General features: G+C 37.2%; 1 protein-coding gene across 2 annotated transcripts in view; it reads right to left on the bottom strand.

Annotated features, from left to right (window-relative positions):
• Positions 1 to 12,510, bottom strand: part of pip5k1ba (phosphatidylinositol-4-phosphate 5-kinase, type I, beta a) — a 35,275-nt gene that overhangs the window by 18,207 nt on the left and 4,558 nt on the right. For both annotated transcript variants that reach the window (XM_084325443.1, XM_084325442.1), the window contains 2 exons: positions 1,866 to 1,910; positions 1,675 to 1,749 (listed from right to left, as the gene is read on the bottom strand). In XM_084325443.1, coding sequence (XP_084181569.1) covers positions 1,675 to 1,749 — 75 coding nt within the window. In that variant the 5' untranslated portion in view covers positions 1,866 to 1,910. The remainder of the gene's footprint in view (positions 1 to 1,674; positions 1,750 to 1,865; positions 1,911 to 12,510) is intronic.

Below are 12,510 nucleotides of genomic sequence, written 5' to 3'. Positions count from 1 at the left end.
AATCTACACCCATGCAGTGATTGTTATGTTATAGTCTCTAGAGCTAAATGACTAAATATAATAGTCTAGAGTTGTTTTATCATTGACTCTACTGCCACTCTGCACCCACTACACCCACGTTGTGATTATTGTATTGTAAATTAGTGCTATTTTTTTTATCATTGCTTATTTGCTTATGCTGCTATTTTTATTGCTTTCTTTTTTTGTCTGACGTTATTGTTGATGATGCTGCTAGGCAGACGACACAAGAACGAAATAATCTCACACCTCTATGCTGTAACAGTGATGGTAGATATGACAATAAATCTGAATCTGAATCTGAACCAGAGCAGACTGGTCAGATTGTTACTTTCACTTTGTAGATTAGATTAGATTAGATTAGATTAGATTAAAATGTATTGTCATTATACAGCACAAGTACAGTGCAATGACAATAAGTTTGGCATGCAACCAGAGTGCAAATGTACAGTAAAGTGCAATAGTAATATACAATGTACACAGGTGATTAAACATACAGGGTATAAAATATATAAATCAATACTACTGAGTATAGTGCTAATCAGATGTATGTACAGAGTTGTAGTATTAATATGTACAGTGATACAGGTATAAAGACACTATGGTAGTAAGTCATACTGGCCAGCAGCATAACTAGTAAGCGTAGGTAAGGGATATGTACAGATATAGATATAGTATCTACAGATATGTAAAAAGGATAGTGCAGGTATGTACAGACAGATGTGGATAGATATATATATGGTAAGAATAAATATATATACTGTATATACAGCAATATCGTACATGCTATCATACAGAGTTATATGCACGTGTAGCTATAAGTAGGTATATAGAAGTGTATTTTCTGTGGATCTGATTAAAGCATAATATGATTTCCACTCAATTATCTGCCACCACACTCACTTGCAAGTGAGTTCCTTCCAAGAAATGCTGTGTCTAGAAAATGTAAGTCTGACTGATCCGGGAAGGTGTGAGATTGAATGGAGGCCCCAACAGACTCAAGAGGCTTTTCCTCCCAGCAAACTGAACTGCAGTGAAATCTCCCCCTAAGCCAGACAGCGTGCCTTTAAACCATGAAAACAGTGACGCTGATCTACCCAATCATGTTATAACAGCACTACTCTATCCCCTCTGCCTCCACATAATGCTGTTACATAAACACTAATCTCAGTTACTGGAGGTAAATCCTTGCTGAGTTGGAAAAAAAAGTGCAACACTTTTCAAAGCTTAGTCTGTCAATAGGAGCACATAATATGCAAATGATTTTGCTCTGAAATTATAGCTGAATCGGTAGCATGTCATTTACAGTCTTGAGTGCATAGTAGTATAGACATAATTAGCATAGTAGGTAGTAATATAGGCATGGTTAGCAAAGTGCATGATAGTAGACAGTACGAAGGTTAGTATATTTTTTTTCCAGGTCACATTATGGTACCCAAATTACAGGGTAATTAATTTCTTCAATTAATTACTTAACAAGTAATCATATGTAATTAATGGAGGAGTGCTTTCTGAGGCACTCATCCATTATTATAATAATACTTGTCATTACTAGATCTTACCAGAAACAATCAGGTAATCTCTGGTTATTTCCATGTTATTACACAGTAATTACCCTGTAATTTGTGCACCATAATATGAACTCATGAATCTTACCTTCTTATGATTCATTGACCCTCTTTTTAAACTTTTAATACCGGCTCCTGCGCTCTTGTCGGTTCTGGTCGCCATCTTTTGGGTAGAAAGAACTCTATTAGGGGGGAAGTAGCTCATGTGTTGTTCCTAGAATATGAGAACGACAGTTCCCTTTCCTCAAAATCACTGGTGCGGGACGGGTTACAATTTACCTTGAATAGACTTCACAAATACTTCATATCCGAGTTACACAGTTCCTATAGAGAAAGCAGAAATAAAGAGTTAGAGCATTTGCAATTCACGAGAGTAGCAATTGAGACCACGGCAGAGTATAATGATAAGTCAAAGTATAACAACAAAAATGCAACCGATAACTTGGGCTACGTCAACATCTCATTTCCAGTCTGTATGGGTGAAAATTCCATTTTCAGAAACACACAGGAAGTGGCAATTTATCCATCTGTTCCACATTACCAATGGAGTGAGGATATGTCAAAACTTTGTCCATCTCTGTCTCGTACTGTAGTCTGTGGTGCGGTGAGAGGTCCTCGCTCTACATACTGTACCTTTCTGGCCAAGGTGGTGTTGTGTTGTGAGAGCTTCAGGGGCAGCGTGAGTCTATAACTCCACTCACCCTTCCTATTGGACCTCTCGCTACAACCCTTGTACCCAATTAGGAGGGATTGGGAAAACAATACCCCCCCCCCACGCCACCCACCCACCCGCAGGAACATTCTCAAAGCTTATACCTCCACCCTGATGACGAGACAGTTTTGTGGAGGAGAAACTGGCATGTGTTGCTTTGCAGTGTTCACATGGTAATGACACCAGAGACACTCAAATGAAACTAGTCAACAGCTTGGGTTCATTGTTATTCAAATTCTACTTAAGTAAAAGTAGAGAAGTATTTGCTATTGAATGTACTTAAGTAGCCTATCTAAAGTAAAAGTATGCATTATACCTCTAAAGGTTAAAGTGGTATGTGGTCCAGTTATGCTGCTCTGATTACGTCCTCTTGAAGTTGACAGGTTTCAAATACATTATTGCCATGTTTTCTATGCAAAATAACAAAGTAACTAGTAACTGATGGGTTCACATAAATGTAGTGGAGTAAAAAGTACAATATTTCCTTTGAAATGTAGTGGAGTAAAAGTACAAGTAGCTGGAAAGTGTACTTAAGTACAGTATTTGAGTAAACATACATTCCACCACTGTAAAGTTGTAAATGTTATTTACTGTGTTGCACATGATACAACATGTTAAAAGTGCTGGGACTTTTTGGTCATATAGGTAGGTATGTGTGTAACATGATAGAAATGTTGTAGTAACACGACTGTATTAGCTGGTTCAAAGCACATCATATCAATCATATCACCGCCGGCGCTGCTGGACCAAAACCCTTGTAACTTCAATTTGAGTGTTTCTTTATTCTTTATGTGCATTTTATGTTTTTAATGGCCCTCCGTGTTCTGAGTATGTTTCATGACCCCATGACCCGTGAAACCAATCCATAATCTATTGTACAATTTAAAAAGAAAAAAAGGAATGGGTGTTCTGCAATTAAGCAAGTTCTTCTTAATTCCTGAAAATAATTACCTTTGTGAGATACAAGATTTGATCTGACAGCAGCGATATGTCCCGGGATCGTTTGAGTTGTAGCATCTAGCATCTAGAAGTTAACATCCTACTGTCTGCTGAACGAGTAAATCTAGAAGTGTTTTTATAGCGAGTTTGTTCTGCTGAAACTGGGGTGTCCTCAGTCTAACTGGTCTCAGCTCATGTCATTTGCCATTGTTCTGCTAATTTGGGGATTAACTCTCAGCGCCCGGCCTAGCACTCAAATTCAACACTGTTTGACGAACAATCTGACACTTACCCTTAGCTGCCAGAGTTCTACCCTTCCTGCTGACTTGTTGTACAGAACTTGTAAGTTGCTTTGGATGAAAGTGTCAAATAAATGACTAAAAGTAAATGTAAAGATAAGATAAGATATTCCTTTATTGATCCCCTTGGGGAAATTCGGGTGCCATAGCAGCATGGGGGAGGGGAGGTACAGGTATGGGCAGGGTAATAGTAGAAAGACATAAATATAGGCAATACAATTGTATCTGAATATAAAGATATGAGAACAAATAAACAGTGTAAACAATATGATTAACTCTGAATATAAAAATATGATAAATATTTGTAAACTGTGTAAACAAGGGTGCAGAACCGATAGTATGCCCTATCGGTTATATTCTATGTTAAATGGTCAATGATAAATGGTGCATTTATATTTTGGTATTTTCCACCATTGTATATTAGATTAGATTAGATTAGATTCAAATGTATTGTCATTATACAGCACAAGTACAGTACAACGAAAGGAGGTTTGGCATCCAACCAGAGTGTAACAGTAAAGTGCAATAGTAATATACAATGTACAGGTGATTAAACTGGGTATAAGATATATTAATTAGTACTACTGCGTATAGTGTATGTATGTACAGAGTTGTAGTATTAATATGTATAGTAATAATAATAATAATAATAATAATAATAATAATAATAATAATAATAATAATAATAATAATAATAATAATAATAATAATAATAATAATAATAACAAACCTCCACATACAAATTTATTTGGAATAACAAACCACCTCGCATAAAAAGATCCACCGCACAGAGAAGTAAAGCAGACGGTGGCATGGCAGTCCCAGATTTTTTACAATATTTTAATGCCTTCACATTAAGACCATTGAAGAAGATATGGTTTGACCCCGAGGCTTTGGTATCTTGGAGAAAATTAGAAGAAAACATAGTAGCCCCACAGAGATTGAAAGACATAGCATACACTAAACTTTCAATCAAGCATTGTGAGCGAGAATTTGGCCCAATAATAACCCATGCAATCAGGACATGGCGGGAAACTCAAAGGAAATTTCCTAACAATCAAGTATGGCATAATCACACTCCCATATTCAATAACAATGCTCTCTTAATGGGAAAACGACCTATAAGATTCCCTGTATGGGAAGAAAGAGGCATACACTCATTAGGGGATATTTTTAATAACAAGGGCCTCTGTAGTTATGTCGAAATATGCATAAAGTTTAACCTCACCGAGTCCACATGGCTTTTTTACATACAGTTACGACTTTGTATGAGATCTCACGGTGTTCCATTACACATACCAATTGAACACCACAGATACCACAAATTTTTCTATGACAGAGATACATTGGGAGGTTTTGTATCAGGTTTTTATTCACAATTACTAACGTCCTCGTACGAAACCCTTCAACTAGACAAGTTCAAGTTCAAGTTCAAGTTCTTTAATAGTTGTCATACAGAAGTACAGAATACTTTCATACAAAATGCTTCTTACTGTTACGCTCCAGAGACTGTGCTAGACAAGATAGTATCAAATAACATAATAACATAATATAGCATGAATTTAGAAGAAGAATGAGGTCACAGTTGTTCGGTATAGACATATGTACAATGTTCTGAGTTACCATATAATATACAATACACAATACTATGCAGTGTACTAATGTACAGTACTATCTAGTGCAAAGCAGAAATGGGATGAGGTACAATTTTAGGTACAATTTACAGTAAGGTGTACGAGTTGTAGTGCAATCCTTCATCCATAAATATAAAGTGTGGGGAGTGGGTGCTACAGTGTGTTTGTTTAAAGTGGGTGTGTGCTATAAAGTGTGTGTAGTGGGTGCTACAGTGTGTTTGTTTAAAGTGAGTGTGTGCGTGTGGATGTGTGTGCTATGTGTGTTTGGTGGTTGTTGTTGTGTAGTGTTCATTCATTGTTCGTTTAGCAGCCTGATGGCCTGGGGATAGAAGCTACTTCTGAGTCTTTCTGTGCTCGCCTTGAGACTCCTGTGTCGCTTGCCTGACGGCAGCAGTTCAAAGAGGCAGTTGTTCGGGTGGCTCGAGTCCTTAATAATTCTCTTAGCCTTCCCCTTGCAACGCTTGTTGTAAATGTTCTGGAGAGTGGGGAGCCCCCCTCCAATTGTGCGTTCGGCTGAACGTGTCACTCTTTGTAGTCTGCTTTGGTCTTTTGCAGTGCTATTCCCAAACCAGGAGGTGATGTTGCCGGTCAAGATGCTCTCTATTGTACATGAGTAGAAGTTCTATGTCTGGAGGAGGGATATACCAGACCTGGAAAATGACTTTGATTGGCAAGGAGCCTGGGCAAATGTCCGACTTACATCAAGGAACCCGGATCATCAACAAATCAATCTGAACTATATTCACAGGACATACTTGACTCCTATAAGGCTGTGCAAAATGGGGCTTATACAAGACTCCAAATGCTCCCAATGTACAAATGGGGACGAAGGAACATTTATGCACATGTATTGGGACTGCCCACCAGTTAAGGCATTCTGGGAAGATGTGTCCCAACAATTATCAATACTCGTATTTTGGAATATACCTGTACACCCCGCGGTATTGCTATTGAATGATGTTTTTGAGTTTGCAGTGAACCCACAACTAAAAAGATTGGTTTTATCGGGTATCACAGTAGCTAAAAAACTGATTGCATCACGTTGGTTTCAACCGGAAAAAATGTGCCGGAAAGTGTGGTTTCTTACATATCTTGATGTGATATATCAAGAAATATCAACAGCAAGAATTCTAGGGCTCAATGAATCCAAAATGTTAATGTGGTTAGAAGTGGTGGAGAGAATAAAAGCTAGCCTATAATGGTGATGTCTGGTTAGGAGTGAGGGATAATGGAGGTACTATCCAAGAGGGGGTCCGGGAGGGGGGGATTTGAGCTGGAGCATATGTGTGTAGGGTTTTAGAAAATAGGTATTCGGGGTATATTATATACTAACATTTATATAATTGTAACTTCGCTGGATATACACGGTATACGGTTAAAATGTTATTATTGACTATTTTTGTTTTATCCTGTTTCTGTACTTGCATATATTTTAACCACCTTTACTGAAAGTTTCATTATACATTGTGTGTTGAGTACTGACTTTTAATAAGTTTTGTTTTGCAATAATAAAAAAATTTAAAAAAAAAAAAAAAAAAAAAAAAAAAATAATAATAATAATAATAATAATAATAATAATAATAATAATAATAATAATAATAATAATAATAATAATAATAATAATAATAATAATAATAATAATAATAATAGATTCAATTTGTACCACACTTTATATTTGTGAAAATCGCAAAGTGCTACAAAGGTAAAAAGTAAAATGAATAAAAACAATTAAAACGAATAAAACAACCAATGAAAATGGAAGAAACATACAGCCTAAAATCTAAAAAATAAATAAATAAAAGTAAAAATAAAAGTAAAATAATAATTCAGGCAAATGCCTTGTTAAAAATAAATGTTTTTAGACCCCTTTTAGAAACCTCAACGGACTGTGCTGCTCTCAGATGGTCGGGGAGGGCAGTCCACAGCCGAGGAGCAGCTGAGCAGAAGGCCCGGTCGCCCATGGTGCGGAGGTGTGTCCTGTGTATATGTTGGAGTATGTTTGAGTGTCCGGAGTGGAGGGAGCGGGTGGAGGTCGGGGGAGCGATGAGTTCCTTTAGATAGGAGGGGGCGTTGCTGTGGATGCACTGATGGGTGAGGAGGGAGACCTTGTATTCAATTCTGGAGGAGACAGGGAGCCAGTGTAGGGAATGGAGTATGGGCGTGATGTGTTCATATTTCCACACTCTCATCAGGATCCTAGCAGCACAGTTTTGGATGTACTGGAGCTTCTGGATGCTCTTGCTAGGGATCCCGATGAGCAGTGCGTTGCAGTAGTCAAGCCTTAAGGAGACAAAGGCGTGCACAAGCTTTTCCGCATCTGGCAGGGTGAGTGTGGGTACAGTGATACAGGTATAACACTATGGTAGTAGTCATACTGGCTGGCAGCGTAACTAGTAAGAATAGGTAAGTGATATGTACAGATATAGATATAGTATCTACAGATATGTAAAAATAATTATATACAGGTACAGTATGTATACAGACAGATGTGGAAAGATATTTATACGGTAGTATATACGGTATATAAAGCATTATTGTACATGCTATCACACAGAGTTATATGTGTTATATGCAGGTGTATACATATAGGAAGGTATACACCAGTATATTCGGTATTATATCTTGCCCATCTAAGCCTGACACCACCACGAATAACAGAACTCTCAGAAACGACGCTGATGCGGTTGCCATAGTGGTCGATATGGACCGTCCGTGAGGCCAGTAACATTATTTTACAGACCCTCACTATTTATGAAAGTCGCCACTGTTGGAAGTTAAAGGAACACGCCAACATTTTGGGAAATTAGCTTACCGTCTTCTCCAGAGAGAGACAAGAAGATAGATACCAGTTTCCTCTCTGTGTGTTCAGTAGAAAGCTATCTGGCTGCACGTTAGCCTAGCTTAGCACAATGAATGGAAGCGGACAGTGATGGGTAGCCTTTGGGAGAGGTGTTAGTTGGACAATGCCTAGGCTACCCACCAATGTACAGTTTTTACGTCAAATGTATATACTCTCTTTTCTGGACAATTTTTGTATCACAAACAGTACTGTATTTGCAAATCTGGTATGTCATAAATGTATAGATGTAGCAGTACTGTCTATCTGTATGTCATGTATGTCATATATGTCCTGATGAATTGAAAATGGGGGACCCTGATGTAAACAAGACGAAAGTCTTTCTCTGGTCTGCATCCCCTTAACAATTGTGTGTATTGAGCTGTACTGTATTGTACCCATTCTGCAATCTGTTAATAAAGTTTTCAATCAATCAATTCAATCAATCAAACTGTCCACTTCCATTCATTGTGCTAAGCTAGGCTAACGTGCAGCCAGATAGCTTTCTACTGAACGCACAGAGAGGAAACTGGTACCTATCTTCTTGTCTCTCTCTGGAGAAGACGAAAGTAGTAAAAGAGGCAACTTTCTTCAAATAAAGAGTTGACCTCAGCTTGAACCTGACCTGTTCTTGAATAATAATAATAATAATAATAATAATAATAATAATAATAATAATAATAATAATAATAATATTAATAATAATAATAATAATAATAATAATAATAATAATAATAATAATAATAATAATAATAATAATAATAATAATAATAATAATAATAATAATAATAATAATAATAATAATAATAATAAATAATAATAATAATAATAATAATAATAATAATAATAATAATAATAATAATAATAATAATAATAACTTTATTTGTATAGCACTTTTCATACAGAAGTTGCAGTTCAAAGTGCTTCACAACAGTGAAAAATACAGAGAGAATAGAGAGGTAGCAAGGTAAGGTAAATCACAGTGTTTCACATTAGGATCTAGCATCCCAATAGGCCTCTCTGTTTACAGTTTCATTCAGTAATACAAATAATAAAAATAGAATAGACAGAGTGAACAAAAGTGCGGTTTGATTCAGTTTAAAAATAGGCTAAAAATAATAAAATAGAGTGGACAATACAACAGGGTATTTAACATACAACAGAGCAGTGCATCAGTAAAAAGTTAAAAGTGTGCGGTGAGATGACATAACGGTCTGAACGCAGCACAATGTGTTCAGAAATGCGCTACTGTGGGTTTAACCAGCCATGAGCACGGCTACTTGCTATTCTAATTCACTAAAGAGATTACAGAGGGACAGGGTCCCCAGCCCAAACAATGACGCAATTAGTTCTTGGCCTGAGTTAGCTGATTAAGTACAAAACGTGAAAACAAAGACCGCGATACGGTCAACAAAATACAGTGGTGTAGGGTCACACTCTTACGCAGAGCTGTCTCTACGCCTGTACCGCCACAGACAGTGGCACGCAAGTGTATTGTGTGCCTGGTGCCAGTAAATGGTAAATGGTGCATTTTATATAGCACCTTTTATCCAAAGCGCTTTACTTTTACAATTTCTTCCTCACGTTTTTTTACCCATTCACTCACACATTCAACATACCGACGGCGGAGGCAAGGTGCCAACCTGCTCATCGGGAGCAATTAGGGGTTAAGTGTCTTGCTCAAGGACTAGGGCTGTCAGTTTATCGCGTTAATTAGATTAATTAATTACACAGCAAATTATCACGTTATGAAAATTAACTCAACATTTATTAAAATATATATATATATCTTATTTTTTTATAATAATTTATATATACCGTAATTCCTCTAATAGTAACCGGTATTCAATTAAAAACCGGGTCTCTATTAATGACCGGGTGCGCTGTTGAGCTAAGCAATTATAAGCCGGCCTCCTAATACAAGCCGGGTATATTTAGTTATTGTTGTTATATGCTGGCCTGGCTGTGCAGTAAATACCATATAATGGTATGGTGTTAATGTTTACCAAGAGAGTAAGCCTACCTCAGAATTGTATAAAATGAAGTTATTATTATTATTATACCAGTATTGTGATTGCACTATTTTACTTTATTTTACTTTTTTTGACCACCTGTAATTGCACTGTTTACTACCGTATTTCATACAGTACTTGGTTTCAATAAATGAACCCAGTACATTTTACTGGGTTCAAACTGACACAAAATGTTGATTTATTCATTATGATCCGTTTGAAAATTAGAAATATAGGCCTCTCTCTTATACATGCCTCCTCCTAATACAAGCCTGGTATCCGCTACAGTTGAAACAAATACAAGCCGGGGTTACTATTAGAGGAATTACGGTATATATATATATTTTTTTATCTCTCATTCATTCCATAAGAACGTAGAATAAACATTTACAAACTTTATTTTTTTTAAATGGTCCATTTGCATGTTCTTGGTATCTGATTCTAGGGACATCTATGGATCTCAGGGAATGTATTCCCAGTGTCAGAAATACTGTGTCTGTTACTAGGCTTGAGTAAATTGTAATGAACCAAATGAGAATATCAATTCAATTAAGTTTTTAAAAATATTTTTGACTGTGAATAACACCATGCTAAAATTGACCAGACCTGAAAAATCTAAGCAAATGAATAAAGGGAAGATGATTAAACAGAAGGTTTTGTAGATACAGTACTGAATTCTGCCATCCGGACACATGCAATTTGAAATATGATTATAGAATATAAAATATCAGGCCTAAGATGGTTATGCGATTAAAATTAAAATGCTTACACAGGCTGTGGTACTGTGTGGCAATGTGTCTGAGATCGCAACGGTCCGATACCGCCGCCTGGTGGTATGCGGCCAATGTCGCACTTCCTTTCTGACTCTGTGTATGTGGCTGTGCGTCATTGAAAGTCATCCGGGCGGAGTTTTCTTGTAACGTGGATCAAGATATTCACCCAATCCCATTGAATCGCCTTCGGGACGCCAGATTCATTATGCTGTTGGGGGTTATGGCGTGGGCCAAATGGACATATGATCTAGCAGATGGCAATCAAATAATTGGAATATATATTGGAGTCTCATCGGCCACAGGTAAGAGCAATTTAATGTCAATTTCAGCTTGGTTGTCGATTGTTTTCATAGCCATCGCCCTGATCAGCGTATGCTGTTGTACTAACGAATGCCGTTATTGACAATCAATTAATCAGAAACGACCCCCCCCCCTTTCATGCATGCATGATGGAACATAATATACCGATCATATGCATTTTAATTTTTAATTGTAGCGTGTATAGGGACAAAATGCCAATGGATTAAGTATAATATGCTATAATATTACTAGCCTCCCAGGAATTACCCTAGACCACTCTAAAACTATACTTATATTCACCACGGTATAAAACGAGAATGTATGGATGGAAAAAAGATTCCCTTTTCACATCTTGAACAATAGATACTCGATGTCAAATGGGCCATAGTATTGCATATATAGCTATAATATTTAAATAGTTATAGCCCTGCAAACAAGGTGAGCGACTCCCACCGTTTACAGCTCTGGCGGTAGCTACTACAGGATGAGGCTAATGCGTGGCGGTCAATGAGTTAATGCTGTTTTGTTCTCTTACAAATTGATTTGTATACAGTTTTGGGCGTCAAGATAGACCGCGCTCTCAGTATCTGACACTGGGTGCTGAAATCCCGAAGATTAAATAGAAAAAAGCAGGAGGAAGCCGGACCAGCACTCTCAGATTCACTCTCGCAGCCTTGAACAAACATGTTTCGAAGCAAAAGCTCCTTCGTCAGTGTTAGTGGCTAGCAACGATAGCTTGCAAAGGTGGGAACTATATACAAGGTAGGCAGGAAGTGACATCATCTGCAATAGGCTATGTAGCCTATTTGAGCACATCTGAAGACTGGGCTGTTGTTATGCAAAGACAGCTGTGGTTAGTAGTACTTAGCCGGGTGCTCTGGCTACTTGACTTTGCATGACAATGGCTCAGAGATGGACAGGCAGCCGTTTTCCGTGTGGTCCTATCACGTCGCGTCACCGTTTATTATCGTGCAGGGGACAATAACTGCATTCTGAAAACATGCAGGAGACATGTCCCATGTGTCTCCCCCCATAGTTACGCCCCTGCCACGCAGTTCAGATGTCCCCTGAGGCACGCAGTTCAGATGTACCCTGAGGCACACAGTTCGGATGTACCCTGAGGCACACAGTTCAGATGTACCTTGACCCTGAGGCACGCAGTTCAGATGTACCCTGAGATTATACAGAAAATCAGTGTTAAAGAAAATTACTATTACAAATTAAAATGAATTAATTCATTCAAGTGGAACGTCATCCAACTCTCTGCGTAGGAGAATGTCTATTTTACTGCTGTGAATTCTTGTATGAAATGTGCTATAAAAATACCATTTATTATTATTATTATTATTATTATTATTATTATTATTATTATTATTATTATTATTATTATTATTATTATTATTATTATTATTATTTTTT

Source organism: Notolepis coatsorum, assembly GCF_963971535.1.
Source record: "Notolepis coatsorum genome assembly, chromosome: 11".
NCBI lineage: Eukaryota > Metazoa > Chordata > Actinopteri > Aulopiformes > Paralepididae > Notolepis > Notolepis coatsorum.
The sequence above is the reverse complement of the archived record's forward strand: the minus strand, read 5'-3'. Positions and strand labels throughout refer to the sequence as shown.